This window comes from Thalia democratica, chromosome 9 (assembly GCF_965202585.1).
Source record: "Thalia democratica chromosome 9, ktThaDemo2.hap1.1, whole genome shotgun sequence".
Classification (NCBI taxonomy): Eukaryota; Metazoa; Chordata; class Thaliacea; order Salpida; family Salpidae; genus Thalia; species Thalia democratica.
Genome location: NC_139173.1, coordinates 29119925 through 29141345, shown reverse-complemented (window position 1 = coordinate 29141345; position 21421 = coordinate 29119925). Strand labels below are relative to the sequence as shown.

The 21421-nt window shown below is 25.7% G+C and overlaps 1 protein-coding gene across 1 annotated transcript in view; it reads left to right on the top strand.

Moving 5' to 3' along the window:
• Positions 1–10967, top strand: part of LOC145845166 (choline transporter-like protein 2) — a 28115-nt gene extending 17148 nt beyond the window's left edge. The window contains exons 6-19 of the mRNA XM_082952588.1: positions 177–326; positions 537–664; positions 2667–2783; positions 3280–3410; positions 3876–4021; positions 4884–4986; positions 5383–5590; positions 8012–8162; positions 8417–8504; positions 8788–8980; positions 9329–9446; positions 9809–9933; positions 10218–10302; positions 10795–10967. Coding sequence (XP_082808714.1) covers positions 177–326; positions 537–664; positions 2667–2783; positions 3280–3410; positions 3876–4021; positions 4884–4986; positions 5383–5590; positions 8012–8162; positions 8417–8504; positions 8788–8980; positions 9329–9446; positions 9809–9933; positions 10218–10302; positions 10795–10967 — 1916 coding nt within the window. The remainder of the gene's footprint in view (positions 1–176; positions 327–536; positions 665–2666; positions 2784–3279; positions 3411–3875; positions 4022–4883; positions 4987–5382; positions 5591–8011; positions 8163–8416; positions 8505–8787; positions 8981–9328; positions 9447–9808; positions 9934–10217; positions 10303–10794) is intronic.
• The last annotated feature ends 10454 nt before the right edge of the window (positions 10968–21421 follow it).

Sequence of the window (21421 nt, the reverse complement as noted above, 5' to 3'; positions counted from 1 at the left end):
TCTGTTTAACGATATGTTTGTTTGTTAGTGGTTGTCTAAGCCATTAACTGCGCTCAAAAAACAGCTGCTTCGACTACTTGCTGTGTGTTTTCAACAAAAAAAAAAAGCAAAATGTTTTCAACAAAGCGGTCGTTACAAAAACAGCCGTTTTGATCGCGTGTTATATTTTTTTAAAGGAAAACCGAAAGGCAAGCGGTCGGTGCGGGAACCGGTCAAAAGAGCCAAGGGGCTGGGCAAGCTCGTCGACAGTGTTTTCGGCGGACCCAACGAACCCAACCGGCTCATCGACACCCTGGACATTTTCAGCTTTAACGGACTGTCGATAGGTGGGAACAGTTGTTTGTATTGAAATATGTTACATTAAGAAAGTTAGAGAATTTATATGTTTATGTAGGTAGGAATAGTTATAATGAAAAAAAAATGGTACAACGTTAAGTCAGTGTTTTTTAAGAAAGTTACAGAAAAAGTATTTTTGCTGTGTCATGTGCTGAAACTAAGCTGATATTTTTCATTCAACTAGTTTGTAAATGTTAAAGGCAACATTTACGACGTTTACAAGCACTTGTCGCCCGGCAGGATCAGAAACGCCAAGGCTGTTGATTGGTCGAAATTCGTGTGCGTGCCCGGGTACGTGCCGGTGATGCAGTACGTTGTAAAGAAAAAAGTTTGTTTTGTTATATTTTAAATTTATCACAATACTGAAGTATGATTCTTCAAAAATGGCTGTGTGCATGTGATGCAGTACGTAGTGAAGAAAAAAGTTTGTTTTATTTATATTTTAAATTTATCACAAAACTGAAGTATGATTCTTCAAAAATGGCTGTGTACCTGTGATGCAGTACATAGTGAAATTTTTTTTTTTCTAATTATATCATAAGTTTTTTATTCATACATGTTTATGTACATACATTGATAAAACACTAAGTTTTTACTGAAAACTTGTTTCTTTGTTCTGTTAGACCGGACATATCCTCAGTTAGTTTATTATAATTTCTGTAAATGGGTGCGTGCCAGTAATGCAATCATAGTCAAGAAAAAAATTTGTTTGATTTATTAACTACAGTTTTGAAGATTGTATTTGTAGACTTATGAAGTGTGCATGTAAATTTTTGATTAGTGAAAATTAAAGTTAATGCAAAAATTTATGGGTTGTTGAAAATAAACTTAAAGTATTGGTGCTTGACACATAAACAAGTTCTTAGTAGCAACGATGGTATTTATCTTTTTTATTTTTATGTTCAATGTACGAATAAACTAGAAATTCATATAATGTCATACGCTACTGTATATATATATATATATATATATAGAATTAAGTTATTTAACTTAATAAATTAAATTTTTCACACTGAGCCCACCTTGAGGGCTTTGTTAATAAAAAGTTTTATTCAAAGATGAAAAAACGAGAAGAACTCAAGTTTCGTGATTACTCACTCATCAGCTTCAAAACAAGTTTAAAATAAAGCACAAAACAAAATCACTAATGAAGGTAAAAAATTTTAAGTTTATGGTTAAAATTTAAATTTTAAGTTTAAAATTTAAAGTTTAAAGTTTAACAAGTTTTAATTTCATCTTAAAATAACCTAAATTTCAATTTGCATCTTAATTTTATCTTTATCTCTTCCAATTATCTGTCCTAATATGTAATTACTCACTGAAGTTATATGAATTTTCGCTAGTTTATTGTCTGTTGGTAGATTAGTTTTTGCACAAGCCGTTTTGCACGATTTTTGATGGTTTCAAAATTACGTCATAATCTATTTATGCAAAAAATTTTTTACCTTCATTAGTGATTTTGTTTTGTGCTTTATTTTAAACTTGTTTTTATATATATATATATATATATATATGTTTTTAAATTCAACATATATATGTTTATATATATACATACAAACATACTCTGTAAAATAAATGCTTCACAGTTTTCTTCAATGTAAAGTGCTGTACTTTGATTTAAAAGTAGAGCACATTTTTAATTACTTTAAGCTAATTACTATCAAGAGTTAAATAGTAACATTCATACTAGTAACAAATATTTTCATTTTATATTTTTGTTCTAACAGTCAATCAAGGAGATAATGTATAACACATACAATTATGTGAAATAAACGCATCAATTTTTATTTTTCATTGTTACTCTATTTAGAAGTAGATTGTCATACATACTTTTTCAAAAACTTTTGAAAAAGTTAACTATAGACATTATCACTTATACTAGTACTCGATTATTATATGTAATTATTTTACTCAACAGTCGACCAAGGAGATAATTAAGGAAATTAAAAATATTAACTGTGAACATAAATATTTGTACTACACTAGTTGTATAAGTAATTATAGATCCTCATTTTTATATTAAGTACCGTTCTTACTACTCAATAACTTAAACCTATATACTTTTTCAACAGTCAATCAAGGAGATAATAGAAGGAAAATAAAAAATCCTAACTGAGAAAATTGATATTTATTTTATTACTGCACTTATTGTATAAGTAATTATATTTTTATATAACTTTCAACAGTCGATCAAGGAGATAACTAGTACCATTCTATTTTACTACTCAAGTAACTAAAACCTATATACTTTTTCAACAGTCCATCAAGGAGATAATTAGTACCATTCTATCTTACTAATTATTAATTTAAACCTATACTACTTCCAACAGTCGATCAAGGAGATAATAGAGGGGGGTTGCGCGGCTTATACGGTGCCAACCAGACCTGTTCAGGGCATCTGCATGCCCAACATGACCAAAGACGACCCCATGCTCAACAACGTCACCGTTCGTTTTTATTAGTTTTATAATTATACTGAATAACAATATTTAGTATATAATTTATTCGTACAAATAATTTAATTGCCATAAAAAATACTGCGTGCCCAACATGACCAAAGACGACCCCATGCTCAAAAACGTCACCGTTCGTTTGATTCTACTGTAACGTAATAAAATTATGTAAATAATAAAAAGTAATTAGCTTTTGAAAAATTCTGCCTTAAGTGAACTTTGGTTTGTGGTTTTTGTTACAGTTTGTTTGATTGGTAAATAATTTTAACGTAAAATGATATTTTGGTGCAGAGTTATCATAGCATTTTCACTGGTTAAGAAAGTTGAATAAAAAGCATTCTCTGTTGTGTCATGTAAAGATATAAAACTTAACTAGTGCTTTAATTCTAGTTGTTGTGTTACAATACAATGTTATAAAGAATTTTGAGGTTGAGGAAGTGAATATTTATTTACTATTATTTTATTTTAATTGTTATTATTTATTTTAAAGAATTTTGAGGGTGAAGAAGTGGGAGATTTGATGAAATGCGGAGTCCAAGTTGTCAAGTTCATACTGGACTCGAGGCCGCTTTTGCACAAAATTGCGTGCGATTTCGCCTACACATGGACATGGATTGTGTCGTTAGTATTAATTTTATTTGTTTTTTTATTTTATTATGTTTTATTATTTTCGATTTCGCCTACACATGGACATGGATTGTATCGTTAGTTTATTACAATTTATGCTATTTTAAGAAATTAACCAATTAAATTCACGTTTAGCCGGTTTATAGTTTTTGATTAAAAAGTATTTCAATGTACAGTGAACATATGTATTTGTATTATACTCAAAAAACGAATACATTATAAGGGTTTTGTAATTTATTTGAAATATAGAGTCTAAACTTTTTTCAAACTAAGTAATTTACAAATATACAGCATAACATTTAACATTCAACTTTACAACATTTAAGCCATCATCCATAATCTAAACATAAATTGCTTATAAATTGATGCTTGAAAAACGACTAGGTTATAATTATGTACAAAGTGTTTGAAAAATTTACATTTATAAAAAAAAAAAAAAAAAAAAACAAATTTACACAGTCTACTCCTCTTATCAGCAGTGATGTCTTGGGTGTGGATAATACTGATGAAGTATTTCTCCTACGTAATGACCTGGTTCACCTACATATCCTGCACTTGCATGTGCCTCGCCGCCACTCTATACTGCTGGCTGCGATTCGCTGTCAGTTTGTTTTTCTTTATATAAATTGGTTGAGTTTTAGTTTTGTGTTACAAAGACGATTTTAAATTTTTTATCAAAATATGCTGAACATTGTTAAAATAATCAAGTTAAAAGAAGAATAATCAATTTAATTTTAGGGTACGTTTAATTAATCTTCTGTTGAAAGCTTCAAAACTGCTAAGTATTTGTTACACATTCAGAGCTTGGAATATTTTTATAAAAACTGTTATAAGATACGTAAACAAATTTTAATTAATTTTAAATGAGCTTGTGTTTTATACAACTTATAAACAATAACTTAAATGTTCTATTTTGAAATAAAAAATAAGTTTTTAAGTATTAATTGGATTTTGTTGCTAATAGATGAGTTTAAACTAATGATCAATGTGTTTGATATTTTGTTTTAATTATATTTTTTGTAAAACTATAAAATATTTTAGAATCTTCAAAATTCTGTGGAAGATAATAACTTATCCACAACTGGCTCGATGATTGGTAATCGTTATTTGTGGACTGTAGTAGGTATTTCATTTATAATTAATTATGTTTTATTTTTAAAGTTTATAGCAAAACTTTTTTTTGTCAAATTTTAGCTTTAACTAAAACAACTTTGAAAAATACTAGATCAGATTTTTTTCAAAACTTGTGTTATAAAATTTCTTCAAACAATATGTTGTTGTTTATGCATTAATATAAAGAAATGTTATGTCATAAACATTACTAATTATATTTTATTGAAGTGATCAGTTTTATCTTAAAGTTGTTTATTTATCATTATGTTGAAAATCTAGACAAAGCATATTTTTATTTGTATCTTATGAAACAAATTATAAAATTTAACAATATTTAATTAATATTTCCAACAGCCATAATGTTGATGCCAATAGACTTCATTTTAATTATGTTTCTATGTTTTGACGGATTCAAAAGAATTCAAAATGCTGCGAGGGTCATTAATTTCCTCAGCGAGTAAGTTGTTGTTTAAAACACAAATAAAATTTCATGAAATCGGGAACTAACTATGAAATTTAAATTTTTCAAACAATTATTAAATATCTTCAAATTGAAGCTCACACAAAACCAATTTCAAAATAAAAAAACAATTTGGTAGTTCTTTTGAGAGATAGAATTAAATTTTTCAGTACATTTCAGTACATTTCAGTATAAAAACAGTATTTTGATATTGAAAAATATTATATAGAGAGTTAATAATATAAGCAATCTTTTTTGTTTCAAATAGTCACAAGCTCATGGTGTTTTTTTTCATAAATTAACCTCAAGAACACAAAAGCAATGTAGAATAATAATGTTTTTATTTTATGCATTTGTTTTTTAAAAATATTATAAAGTTTATACATTTTCAAGAACGCAGGAAGCGGTGTGGTCGTTCATCACTTACCCGTGGATCACGTGGGTGCTAACCACGCTTATTACGTCATACTGGCTGCTGACGTCACTGTTCATCACGTCGACGAGCAAGCCGGTGTTCGCGTGGCTGAACGGAAATTACTCCACAGAGAACAACGAGACCAGGGAGGAGGGGAACCAGCACGGAAATTACTGCACTATTCAAGTTTTTTGAGAAAATGTTGTTAAAATAAAAAAATAAATAAACTTTATAATGGTAAATAACTTTAAAGTTAGGGTAATTGATTTTTTGAATATTATTATTATTGCAAGTTTGTTATCAATACGATGGACCCGGGCATCAAAACCCATCAAAACCCAAAACCCATCTTGAACCGAAAGACACATAAAATAAATTATAATAATAACACAAGAAGTTCATTTTAGTTAAAACAAAAGTTAAAAAAACATAATTCAATTTCAAATTTATAGATTGGCATAAAAATCAAAATTTTAAACCCACAAACTTTTACTTATTAGTTTATTTACGCTTTGATGTAGAAGGATTTTGTCCTTCTATTGGTAAAGAATAAATATAAATAGAAATAACTATTAATAACTTATTAATTTTATAGATAAAACTTTAAATTAAATGAGCATTTAATCGTTAGGTTAGCTATTGAAATATTAAAGTAAGCTGTTAGAAATATGTTTTCAATAAAATAAATTACTAATAAATATTTAAAAAAATCTAGGTTATTTAGGGAGTTAACGTAAAAACAGTTGCATTTAATTAAATTAAAATTAAATCTGTTCGTGAATTATTTGTTTATTTTAATGAATTAATTGAAGTCTTACTTGGTATTAAAAAAATCTAAAGAAGTAATATAATAACAAAAATAGGAGTATGCCAATTTTAAAACTCGTTTTTTTTTCTAAAAAAACTTTCTAGGTTTCATTATATTTGCATTTAACCTTATGAAAAAAAGTAGCGTCTCCAAACAATAAATATTGAACTTTCAAAAACCTTCAAAAACTTTCAAAAGTTGAAAATATTAGTAAACTAACTCTGATTTTTTTTTATCTAAAAATAACCATTAAAGCAGTGTTTCCCAAACAAAAAGGCTATTGCCCCCTCCAACAAGACTACCATTTAAAACACCTAAGACCTTTTTTTTGCTCTTCATCTGTAACTCCAGGATATCTAGTGTAAGTTTCAAAATAACTAATAGATACAACGAAGACCTTTTTTTTGCTCTTCATCTGCAACTCAAGAATATCTAGTGTAAGTTTCAAAATAACTAATAGATACAACTAAGACCTTTTTTTTTGCTCTTCATCTGCAACTCAAGAATATCTAGTGTAAGTTTCAAAATAACTAATAGATACAACTAAGACCTTTTTTTTTGCTCTTCATCTGCAACTCAAGAATATCTAGTGTAAGTTTCAAAATAACTAATAGATACAACTAAGACCTTTTTTTTTGCTCTTCATCTGCAACTCAAGAATATCTAGTGTAAGTTTCAAAATAACTAATAGATACAACTAAGACCTTTTTTTTGCTCTTCATCTGCAAGTCAAGAATATCTAGTGTAAGTTTCAAAATAACTAATAGATACAACTAAGACCTTTTTTTTTGCTCTTCATCTGCAACTCAAGAATATCTAGTGTAAGTTTCAAAATAACTAATAGATGCAACTAAGACCTTTTTTTTGCTCTTCATCTGCAACTCAAGAATATCTAGTGTAAGTTTCAAAATAACTAATAGATACAATTAAGACCTTTTTTTTTGCTCTTCATCTGCAACTCAAGAATATCTAGTGTAAGTTTCAAAATAACTAATAATTACAACTAAGACCTTTTTTTTGCTCTTCATCTGCAACTCAAGAATATCTAGTGTAAGTTTCAAAATAACTAATAGATACAACTAAGACCTTTTTTTTTGCTCTTCATCTGCAACTCAAGAATATCTAGTGTAAGTTTCAAAATAACTAATAGATACAACTAAGACCTTTTTTTTGCTCTTCATCTGCAAGTCAAGAATATCTAGTGTAAGTTTCAAAATAACTAATAGATACAACTAAGACCTTTTTTTTGCTCTTCATCTGCAACTCAAGAATATCTAGTGTAAGTTTCAAAATAACTAATAGATGCAACTAAGACCTTTTTTTTGCTCTTCATCTGCAACTCAAGAATATCTAGTGTAAGTTTCAAAATAACTAATAGATACAACTAAGACCTTTTTTTTTGCTCTTCATCTGCAACTCAAGAATATCTAGTGTAAGTTTCAAAATAACTAATAGATACAACTAAGACCTTTTTTTTTGCTCTTCATCTGCAACTCAAGAATATCTAGTGTAAGTTTCAAAATAACTAATAGATACAACTAAGACCTTTTTTTTTGCTCTTCATCTGCAACTCAAAAATATCTAGTGTATGTTTTAAAATTTTAAAATCGCCTCCCTTTTGCCTCCTTACTAATTATTTCCCCCAACTTACTAAAATTGGCCAGGGGGGTGGTACCGCCCACTTTGGGAAACCCTGCTTAAAAGTTTTAATAGGTTTTGCTTTTAATCTTATTGACATTATATTTTCTTCAAACATCAAATTAAATTCGTAATCATGACACTATTATTACGTCACACAGTCAACGGACGACGTGTACACGGGGAAGGGGGAGAAATGTTCTTTCGTGGGTTACGAGACGGCCCTCGCCCCCCTAAACCTGATATGGTTGTTCGTCATTTGGAAGTTCCTGTCAAATTGGATCATTTCGCTCGGTCAACTGACCATGGCAGGTACAACTATAAGTTTTAATTAAGTGATATATTTTTTCCAGTGTAATATAAAAGAATATCCTGTGTTGAATTTCAAAACATTGAAATGAAAAATATATTTTTAAAGTGAGTAAAATTACATTTATTTGCAACCTATCAAAAACATTTAAAGCTTGAATGAACATTTTGTTAGCTATTTGTGTTGAGTCAGTACAATAGTTGTATTAGATTAAAAATTATTTCAATTCAAATTTTATTCAAGTTGTTTGTTTCAGGAACATTCGGAATGTATTATTGGGTGAAAAGTGCTGCAGACGACGTTCCATATTTACCTGTTTTCAGCAGTTTCGGTACAGCACTCAGGTTATTATACTGTTTATGTTGTAAAATATTTGTTTACCAGCTTTTTAGTGATTTCGGTACCGCACTAAGCATTTTAATTTGCAAGTATTTATTTGATTTATCTACTTTTGTTTAGTATTTTTGGTACAGTGTTAAAGCTTATATTTTAAACACGTTTTGAAAAGCATCAATTTTCAACTTTCGAAACTGGGTTTTTTGTACTATTGAAGTTGTCAGTAAATAAACAACAGAAACTTAGCTTTGTTCGATTTCAAAGTTTTCATTAAAAAAATCTAATGCCCAGGTACCACTCGGGTACATTGACTTACGGCTCTCTGGTGCTCCCGGTGGTGACGCTTCCCAGGTTCATGGTCGAGTGGTTTTACCACGTTTCTCGGAGGTACAAGTTGTGCCACTGCGCCACATGCTTGTGCGGCAAGTGCTTTCAGTTTGTGGGGAATTACTGGAAGTATTTCAACAGGAACGCCTTTATAATGGTGAGTTGACATATTTGGAGACTGTTTACAAAAAACCAAAGTTTAGTTGAAACATTGAGTAAAATTTTTAGAAATCGTTTCGATATTTGATAATAGTAAGGTTTATGAGCCTAAAAAAAGTTGAACGTCGAAAAATTTTAAGTGAATAGTTTAGTGAGTGTATAACATTGTAGAAATGTTTTAAAATTCTATACAAACAGTTTTAGATTTAATTAAATAGCGGTTAAAAGTATAAAGGGATAAAGTTAAACTATACCTATTTTCAAGTAACTACCTTCTTTTAAGTAGTAATTAATATCTCACGTTTTTTAGTTTTATGATAAGTTTTTCAAATCTATTTTTCTACAGGTAGCGTTGTACGGGGAAAAGTTCAGGGTATCCGCTGAGAGGGCGTTCCAAATTGTTATGAGAAATAATCTCAGATACCCTTTGATGGACTACACCGTTGAGATTATCATGATTATCGGTTTGTTGTAAAATTGTTTTTAATATTATAAAACTTTTTTGTTTTTGATGTTATTGTTGATTTAATGTATCCGACATCAATCAGTGATTTTTTGAGTTGTTTACAAAATTTGACTTTCCAGATTTTTTTCGTCAAGCTTTGCAACATTTCCAATATTTAAAAAAATATTTAGTGTTATTTTTCTTATTAGTATAAGAAAAGGTTTGATGTTTTTAGTAATACTTGTAATAATTTAGTATATATATATATGTATATCATTTTTAAACAGCGCAATTACAAATCAGTATAGTAACATTAGCTATATCAGTATAAAATAGTATTACTTTGTTTCATAAATTAATATGTATATCATTTCGAAACAGCGCAACTACAAATCAGCATAATAACATCGGCAATAGCGGTGACAGTGTTCAGCGAAAATGCGGGTGTCATGTTCGGATTGGAGTTAAACATGCCCGGACTGAATTATTACTGGCTACCCGTTCTCGTTAGTTGCACTTAATTGTATGAATCAGGTTGTAAATACATGAGTTTTTGTAAAAATATAATAAAGAGTTTTACTTTAGTACAATTAATTTTATGCTTGCTACAAGTTTAAGTTTTTTATATCGTTAAAGAGGATAAATTTTTAGGTCGATTTTAACAAACTATATCAATAAACTTAGCATCTTCTGTTTAAATATTTTTTTTAATTACAAGTTTCTCAAGTTACAATTTTTGCAATTTAACGTTACTTTCTCAATACTTTTATTTTATCAAATATATAAACAGGTGACCACTTTTTCCAGTTTTGCAATTTCACAAACATTTTTCAACGTCTTCAGTATAACGAACGATGCCAATTGGATTTGCTACAGTAAGTTAAATTATAATATTTTATTGTGTTTATTAGTATATACAACTGGCTACTGATGAGAAATTAAACTGTTTTGATTTTATATATTGCTCTGAAAACATTACCTGTTTAGTAGTTTAAAATATTTCATACAAAAACTTAAGTGGCTATCAGCAATCTTTTGTGTAAGTGTTAGTGATAAAAATGTATTAAAATCTTATTGATAAAATACTCAAGATGTTCTTGGTTTTTGCTTACATAACTTTTAGAATTTAATAAGAAATATCCAAGTTCATAATATAAAATAGAGTTTTATTTTTTGTTTATAATTTTTTATTTTACACTTTTTGTTTTATTCTTATTTAAAAATTTGTGTACAAATTTTGTTTTTTATTTTAATCTTAGGCGTTTACTTAATGTTTTACAACAACTAAACTAATTAATTTTCATATTCTCCTCTTTTTTATAACATCATATTCTGAAAATTACACCAATCTAATTATCACGTCACAGTGGAGGATCGCGAGATGGGGTCACGTGATCGCAAGTACACTATGGAGAAAAGCTTGTTGAAGTTGACAGAGGCGCCTGGTGGTGACTTTTGCAACTCTTGCGTCCAGAGGAGAGGAAGAGAAAACAACAGCGACTCCAACGATTACGACTCCATGTCGTCACGTGACTGGTGATTATTACGTCACTCCAACAATTACGACTCCATGTCGTCACGTGATTGGTGGTTATGACGTCACTTCAACAATTACCACACGATTACTGATGATGCGTGGTTATTGAGAAACAGTTAGGTCTCGATGAAAATTCATGGCTTTTACACAAATTTTTAGCGGTTTCATAGTTTAAAACTTGTAGTTTAAAATATTGTGAGTTATAGTTTTTTTTATTAAGTAATCAGATTTCTTTTAACTGATTTAAAAAGCAGTGTTATGTCTAATTTTAATAAAAAATTAAGTTCAATTAATGTAAGAATAACTTCAATTTTTTTTTTTGCGAAACCACATTTCATTATGTACAGAATGTTTTTGAAAAGTTTTTTAGTTTTTGTTCGAGTTGAGTTTTCACTGTGTAATTTGTACCAATCCGTGTTTTTTGCTTTTAAACCTCTTAAGCATAATTTGTTCAAAGGAATACTTATTTTTCATTGTTGGTGAAATGCTTTAAAGTGATTTGATGTATTTTTCATCAGCCTTTTTGATATATATAAAATAGCCTTTTTGTAAAACTTCTAAATTAAATTTTAATGAACTAATAAATATTCTAACAGAAATAAACGGAAGTTAAGATAAACCACTATTATAAAAATATGATTAACTTATTGTTTAATTTAAGTTTTATTTAAAATTTATTATTAAAACGGAGAAATTAACTGAATGTAATAAAAATCACTTCAAAAAGCATTCTAAGATTTACTAAAAACATTTCAATTAATTTTAGCCAGTCTAAGTTGAAAAATTTTAGTTTACTTCAAGTATATATTTAATAGATAGTTTTTGGAGACATTATATCTAATATACAGTTAAATAACAATTGTTAAAAGTTAGTTATAAACCAAAGTAATTTTGAGTTTGGTTTTGTTGGTATTTAAATTACAAAAGAAAGCTAATCAAATTAGCTTGAATAAATTGCTAAAATTGTTTAATATCTAGGTTTATGTTGTTCTGACTCTTTATAAATTCGAAAAATTTTAATGGTACCATAATTTAAAATACCATTCAGTAAAATTAAGTTTTTGTTATTCATTCACAGTCTAGTAGCATATTAAAACTTAATATTTATATATTTAATAGTTTCAATCTTAGCTTATTATATTTGGTTTTGAATTAGATCAAATGCTTATATTAAAACTGAACTTTGATAAATTTCTGATATAATAATTATTCTTTTGTACTACAACTGCTATAAAAAATATAGGCTATAAAACAGCATTATATTGTTTTTATACATCTATAAAATTAATTATTAATTCTATCTATATAAACAATCAGCTTTTATGAACACTGTCTTTTCAGTAAATTGGTTGTATACTTTAATATCTTATCTATTTTATAAAATAATACGTAAAAGTTCTACACAAATAAAACAATTATCTTTCTAACTGTAAAGTTTTTATGTAACAGGAATATTTTATTTTTAATACTTACTTCAACTTCACTAATATTTTTATTTCTGTTTAAACCTTTTTAAAATCTACAGCCACGAATGGTATTGAATTAATAAAAAAAAATATGTATAACTTTAGTCCCTAGATCTATGTTTAATTAGCTAAATATTACAAAACTACATGTAGTTTCAACTAGTTTTATATTTCAACAAAACAATATTAAATACAATACAAAGTTCAATTTTAGCTTAATAAAAAAGCTACTATTATAACATAGACAATTTCAAAAGTATCGAGCTTTTTGTAGTTATAAACAACGTATAAACAATGATTTGAAATTTATTTTAAAGACATTATGTTTACCAAAGTCTAAATTTACTTGAACATCTAAAACGTTCTAGATTTCTTTTAAATAATTCTGTTTATTGTATAACTTTTTAGTTTAGAATAGTATAAAAACCAGGGGTCGTCCAACTAAAGCCAAAGTCTGCGGTCCTCGGGTTGCTTTTCAGATAAAAAAGCAATTTTTTTATGGAAATTGAACTAAAAAAGTATTACAAAAAAACATATTAAAATGCTTTTTGCTGTGCAAATTAAAAAAAACACGACTACTTGATTTCACTTAATTAATAAAAAAAAGGATGAAATACACCGTATGAAGACAGTTTTTTTTGAATTGTTTCATTATAGTCAAAAATAGTCTGGTATATGGCATTTTTAAATATTTTGCGATGTATTTTATTGTACTTACTACAGTGGAATCAATTATTATTTTTCAACAAAAATCTAAAAACATTGATTGGTTCTTTGAGACTATCAGTTTTTTATAAATTTAGCCAAATTAAGTGATTCATATTGTTGTAACTTTACAAAGTATAAACTTTAGAAAACTTGTTATTACTTTTCTTTGGGAAATATGCTTTTAGCTAACACTTTTAGTTTATAGAACCTACAACTTTAATTTTGTTTATGTTTTTTAGCGCTTGAAGAGACACTTTATTAAACTTGTTTAATTGTAAAAATTTCAAAATATTTCTATTTTTTGATCATACTTTCGTTTTAAAACGACTGGAGTTATTAAAAAACTTCAAAAAACCAATTTTTTTTTGTTTTTAAAACAATTTAAAATTAATAAATTATTTATTAAAATGTAGCTTTAAACTTTGAAAATAGATTTAGCACTACGTAAAAATATTTCAGTCTGGTTAAGAATAATTATTGTTTTTGTCTGCTTTTATTAAGACTTAAAAAATCCACGCACAACTAACTGTAAAATTTGTTTGCCTTGCAAATTCATTTCTGAAACAGTAAGTCAACATAAATTGTTTCTTGATAAATTTTTATTTATGATGCCGTTAGATTTTTCTTTTCTTAAATCTATAAGACTTTTTAGAACGTTAATTACCTTTAGCAATTTTTTTTTGCCACCACATCAAAGAGTGTAAACAATTTCAAAATAAACTGCAAAAAAATCAATGAAATTTAAGTAGGATTTATTTCAAATCGTGAAAAATATTCTGCAGTAGAATAAAATATTAATACTGGAAAAAGTTCAACATGGGTTTACCGCCGAATCTGAGAACTATGCAAATTTACTTCTAATAGAAGCTTATCACAGAAAAAAAGGAGAACATACAGTAACTTAAAAAAAAGTTTTTGAATTAAGTATAAGAAAAAAGACCTACCTAACACTGATTAAAGTTTGGTTTGTCGAGTCTTAGTTATGTTTTGCACTAATTAATTTTCAAATTTATCAAACTAGTTTCTTAATAGTGGTTAATAAACCAAGGTGGAAAAGCGACTACTTATATAACAAATGAAGAAACGTGTAGTAAGAAGTAAATCAATACAACATATTGGATTTTATACTCGATGTTGTTACTTATTGTTGGTAGGCTTCAATTTGAAGTGCATATTGCTATGCAATAACTACGTTAGTAAAGTTTAGCATGTGTTGGAAAAATAAACTTTTGTCAATTTTAGTTTTATTTGTTTTTGAGCTTTTTGTTTAGTGTGCAGATGTTTTTTGATTTTGTTAGAACTTGAATTTCTTTGTTCATATTCTAAAAATAGATTAAATATTTTTTATATTACTTTCACTAAACCTAGCTTAATTAGATTTATTATGCTTGAGTTTTATGTTTTTTTGGTGTATTATTTTTACTGAAAGTATTTTTTAGTTATATTATTCAGCTGTATTTGATTTTTAGTTGTTTTTCTAATTTAATAAGTGAGAATACAACGCTATACAATATTAAATAATTTACTTCTAGTTAGTATTTTAAATATTTAAATAAAAAATTTAAGTATTAAAGTTATGGTTTAAAATAGAACATTTTAAATTATATTTTAACCTCTTATATTAATGATGTTACAGTGTAGGCTTTAGACCTAGTTATTTTTTTACTCTTAATACTAATTAACAAGTTATTTTAGAATAGAATTTATAAAAAATCAATTTTACACAATAGCTTTGTTTGTGGAAAATAAATAAAAAGTTTAACTTTGTGACTACTTCGAAATAGAAAGGTTTTAATGTTTTATGGACAGCAAACTTTAGTTGGTTTAGTTAAATTTTAAACAGCATATAAAAATTTAGAAACTTTTCTAAATAACAAAAAACTGCTTATAAGACCGTTTAAAAGGCTAATTAGTAGCAGTAATCTATAAAAACTTGGTACTACGATAGTGATTTAAGTAAGTTAGCTTCCCGTTACTTAAGGGTTAATAAACGTTAAAATACAATAACAGTTAATAGAAGTTAAATTACAGTAAAATTTTATCAAAAGATTTAGTTGATCAAGTGTCTTTTATTATTCCTATAACCATAAAACAAAAGTATGAAATAATATTTAAATTTTTTTTGTTGAATGCTGAAACCTGACTAAATTTAGCAATTAATCTTTATTTTTATTTGAAGAGTATCTTTTAAATTTAATTTAAATTTATTAAAAATTAATTAATTACAGTAATTGGTTCAAAATTTGATAATGAAAGCTAAAAACTGCTAAGATTTATAGCCGTATTTAAGTAACTTGCATTATAGTTTTTTAAACTTGCTAAGACTTAGTTTTGAGTTTAAAAGTATTTTAAAGTTTTAAAGAAAAATATTTGAAATTTAAAGTTATTGTAAGAATCAAATAGAAGGTTTTGTTTTCTTTGTTTGCAAATTTTTGAAACTAAATATGTTATCTAAATTATTTATTGAATTTTAAATGAAACTTTATTTAAAGTACTTAACTAAGCTTCAAAAATATATAAAAGTAAAACTTTAGAAGCAATTTTAATAATTTTTATTTTTTATAGTCACTTGTTAAACTTTTAATATTTATTTTACAATAAATTGTGAAATAACTAAACTATTAAACAAATTAATCTTTATAGAACTTATACTTTGTAATAACAAGATTTTCAATTAAATCGTATAGTTCAAATCTTTTTTTGTTGAAAATTAAGAAAAATTGAAGACACAACACATAGCAACGGTAAGTTTATTTTCAGTAACTTTATTAATTGAAGCTATTATATGATACGTTTATCTTATATTTTCACTGCCAGTATAAAACATACAAATTATGTTACACGATTATACAAAAAAAAAAGCCAAGTTTTATAAAAAATACAAAAAAACATTAGATAAACATTTTCTAAAACTTCTGAATAGTTAAGAAAATAAAAATAAGTAACACATAAATACTTTTTAATCTTGTTGCTTGTATGACTTTATTACATTATATGTAAATACACTTTTTTTATATTTAAAACGTGTTGTTTGCATACTAATTTAACTTATGTTAAAGTTTAAATAAGTAGTAAAAAAGGCTTAAATTCAAAAATCATGGAAAAAGAGTTAAAAGAAAAAAAAAAGATTAAAAATTCAGGTTGTAAGATTAATTTTTTAATAGAAGTACTCAAAGTAGTTTGAAATATAGTGTTTTAAAAAAATGATAGCATAAATTTAAAACAGCATGCCGAGTTATTGTCTCAAACTAATCAAATTATCAATAATTTACTACGTTCACACAAACTAGGGTTTGCTACATTTGAATTTATAGAAATATTTTTATAAAACACAAAAAAAAAAATTTTACAGATACTAAGTTACCAATCTAATATTTTAATAAAAAATTCAAAAACCAAGTTAAGCAAAACTATTACAACGAGAATACATGACTTGATTGCATAAGAATTTTAAACAAAGGTTTTACGTTTATGGTTATATTTTTAGTGTTATTGTTTCACTTTATTGTTTTTCAAGATTTAACAAAATAACAAAGAAAATGTAAGACTGTTAGTAAGAAACACCTACGATTTTCTTTTATACTTTTGTACATAGCTTTATGTTTTTATGTTTAACTGTTTGGAAAATTATGACAAGTTTTTGTAATCTTATTGACTTTGTTATACTTAAAATTTTTCAAAAGACGGATATAGTTCATACTTGGTAATTTCTTACTTATATAGAGCGTTTTTTTAAGAAATAGAATATGATTAAACAATTTTTTTCTAGTGCTCTTAAAATATACTTTTAATTTTAATATTGAAAGTATTTAAAACATCTGATTAAAATTTCATATGCTTTGTTATTTAGTGCAACTAAACTTATATATTTTTCAAAAATTAAGTTTTGATTAAAAATCTACGAATGTTGTTCATTTAGATAAAACAAACATTATTTAGTTTACTCACACTTTTTACTTAAATGGTTTAAGAAAAAAAATGGCTTGACAATATTTATTTGTTAAAAAAAATATTTTAAGCAACGCTCAAGAGTCTTTTAAGAAAAAAAGTGAGAGATTAAAAAAAGGACTTGTGTCTTGTATTTCTTTAAATAACTGTCGTCTTATTTTTAAACGATCCTTAAGTTGTTTATATTCATCTTCTAAAACTAAAGATTATCATGAAAAAGCAAAACTCTACATCAGAAGTTAGTAAAAATTGTATTTATTCGTTTTGAACTAGAACGTTTGATAATAAACTTTGTCGAACTTATATTGAAGCTAAAAATAGAACTTTAATGTAGTTGTAAATAAAATGTTTCAACTTGTTTGAACGAAATGTAGTTTAAAGTACTTAAACTTATACATGGGTTTTATAATGTTTGAGTTTTGATTAAATTGCTCTTTTTAAAACAAGTGTATTCATAAATGTTTAGATTAAACAAATAGACTACAAAACCAGTTATACTTTTATTGTATTTGGTCACTACTAGTCATAAACAATATTGTTTTTAAACTGGTTTACTAACATGAAACTAAAATGCAAATCATAAGATATTACTTTTTAAAACTTCTGTTAAAAAATATGGAGATGATCAAAGCTTTTCAAAACTTGAATTATAAAAAAGTGCTTAAGAAATTAAAACAGTTAACATTCAAATTAATATTTTTATAAATAAACGTTATTATTTAAAAAAAATCATCTTTGAATTCGGTTTTTTTTTGTCTAGTTTTATTTTCAAACGAAAATATTTACCATAACAAAAATTTTGATAAATAATCAGCATTAAATTAGTTACATCTTATGTAATACAAAAATTGAAGCTTAAAATATTTTACATTAAAAAGTAAACTTTTACAAATACTTTTTAGTATTTAGTTCAATTATAAGAATATTTAAGAATTTTACAATTAAAATCTCTAGCTTTAAAAGTATTTCAGCTTAAAGTCAATCAGTTTTGAAATGAAACTATAAGTATTTAAGAATATTTGAAATTATTTTCCAAGCAGAACAATTTACAATTATTCGCTTTGCATATGTTAGTTGAAAATTTTTGTGATTTAATATTTCAAGGGAAAAATGTGTTATGATTCCTGAAAAAAAAGTAATACGTTTAATTTGGATTTCGTAAGAAAATTTAATCTTATTCTTAAAAAATAGGTTTAATGTAAAACAGTTATTAAAAGTCGTTGCTAACGTGATAACAATTAATTAATTTTTGAATAGTTATCATTTTTAAAACATCAAAAAAGAAATAAAAAGTTTAACACTCTTTGACACAAATATCTATTTCCTATACATAATGAAACTAATACTGACAACCAAGTTTCACAAATTTAGCTAAACAAATGCATTTTGTTTTAAATTTTTTTTAGGAACTAGTATTTTTATAAAGTTTTGTTAATTTAACACATATTAAAGATTAATCATTAAATCAAAAAAGAAAGTTTACAACTCAAGTTTTTGGTTCGAACTTTAGAAAAACTTGTGTTGTAAAACTTGGATTAGAATTGTTACAGTATTGAACAAAAGTTGTTTTTTTTTTCAAACTTTTTAGATAACTTGATATTTAATATTAAACATCTTGAATTAGATTTATTATTTCAAACCAGTAAAGTAGCTTTTCACTTTTAATTAAAAAGTTAATTTTAAATCCTGGATTTAAAAATAGAGGGACTTTTTAGTTTAATAAGTTTTGAACGAATTTTAAAACATTTACAAAATGATCAATCATGCAATATGCAATACTTGATCTTAACACTAACTTCAGAATCGATAAATTTCAACAAAGTGTTATATGACGTCACTTTAGCTTGTTGTGAAGAATCGATTTCAAAACTTCATGTTTCCAAAACAAGCGTGGTCACTTGCTGTACAAAAAATAAGCAAACATCGTTTTGTCTGTAGGAAAATTTTTTTACAATATATATACCAGTTCCAACATAAAAAAGTTAAATTAAAAAAAAATCACAACATGTTACATGTTTTTCTTTTAAGTTGCAAAAACATAATATCTCGTTGTCTTCTTACAATTGACGCTGTAATAAAAATCTTCCTTTTTAAATAAGATTAACTCATTAAAACTTACACTGACTGCTGGTTAGTTGAGATTAATTTGTTGTTATTTTGCCAAACTTTAAGCTTCAAACAAGAAACACTGCTAAAATATTGACGATTAAAAATTTTAATATTGTTAGTGGTACAAAAAATACTAAATTTTTAAAATGTTTGTTTTAAACACTTTTGAAGATTTTTATATGTGAACAAATATAAGCAAATATATTCATCATCATTAGTTCATAATTAGCTATATAGCTATTTCCTAATGTGTTTTTAGTAATCGTTTAAAACTTTTTAACTGTACCTATAAAAGACGTTTTAAACTAGATATAAATTTATATAAGATTATATAAAAGTTTACAAATACGTTTTACGTAAAAAATAAAAGAAAGATTCATGCTATACACTTATTTTTTAAAGTTGTATAGCATTTTTAATAAAAAATTAAAATCTTTTTAGCCTAAAATTTTGTTTAAATTGCCAAAGTTAAGTTTCTAAAACAACCAAATTTACTACTAAGTATTAAAATTTCATGTATAATTGCAAATTAAATTTATTTTTACTACACTGGAAGTTTTTATAATTTTATGCTCTTGCATAACATCATATAAAGCATTAATGCTTTTTAACTCTATATAAAAAACTTTAGCTTCAGCTACAATTTTAAAATCTTAAAACTTTTTAATCGTTTCAATTTTTAAACTGTTCTTTAGTTAAAACATAGTTATAATCTGTATACATATATGTTTTATATAACAAAACAAATGAAAACAACTAAAAGTTAAACTTTTTAGACTTGATAATAATTTTTTTTTATAGTATTTTAAAAATATATCAGTAAAGTGTAAATAAATTTTGTTCACTTAAGCTTGAAGAGTAATTAAAATTTATATACTTACTTTCATCAATTATTAACATCTTTAACGGTTGAAATCAAAATTTATCTATATTTTGAAAATACTTATTAAACTTTAAACGTTGGTTGCTTGTTTTTCTTACGAACTTAGTTAGTTTCATAATTTTAATTAGATAGTGCTTATAATAAATAAACACAATAACTTTTTTAAGGCAGCTGGTGATGGAAGTAACCATAACAACCAAACAACTAATTTGGCTCTTAAAGGAATTGGAAGAAAAGGTGATGGGTTAGTATGAGTAGTAATTTTTTTTTGTAAAAAAAAGTAATGTGTCTTCTTAAATATTATAAAAAAAACTACGGTCAATTTATTATTAGAATTACGGATGCAAAATTTTTTGTCATACAGATGAAACAATATTTATTTTATTGTTTCGATTATAGCTGTAGTCTAAAACAACATTTTTGTAACACAAAAAACATACATATGTACTTTTCTTTGTACTATATATTCTGTGTATTATGTACTATACCTAATTTTAACCTGCTTTTTTAATGAACTCAAAATACTTGTTTTAAAATCTATTTTGAACACATTAACTGTTAATTTTTACAAAATTTTGTCACACAATGTCCTCATGTGATAGTTAAAGTTTATGTAACAAAGTTTTATTCGATTATTTTTGGGCGTCACATTTTTGGCAACAAATATAAATAAACGCAAAATTCCAGCTATGTTGAAACTTAATCGATTTTTTTAATGAAGTTTATCCGCATTATTTTCTAAAATTAAGTCAGCATCAAAATATTTAAATAGAGTTCATCACAGAACTGGCGATGAAATAAAAACATTTTAAGTTATCGACTGTTTTGTATTAGAAAAAAAAAAGTTATGTAAGTTTTTAAGCTTATAAACTTTTTTTAGATGGTTTAAATTTTTAGATAAGTTAATGAAACTGTTTTTTTTACTGAATATTTTTATTGTATGAGAAGTTTTTAGACTAAATTGGTAGAATTGTTGAACTAAATGTAAAAATAAAGTGATCAAGTGTTACTAAATTTTACTTAAAACAAAACAGTAAGAACTTATCACAAAATGTAAAAGTTCATAATTTTCTCAATTCTTTAAACATATTTCCTTTTAAACTATTTAGTTAGTCATATATGAATAAAATCTATTTATGAGTTAAGCTCTTAATTAAAGAAATATTTTTAAAGTCATACACTTTTTATAAGATCAAAAAGCTTTTTTAATACAAAATAAAACAATTAGGTGTCTTACTTTAATATTTTAAACAACCAAGTTGAAAATCAAACAAAATAAGCATTCAAAGAAGTTTAAACTATATTTTGTATTTAAGACAGTGTAGCATTTTATTTTAATTTTT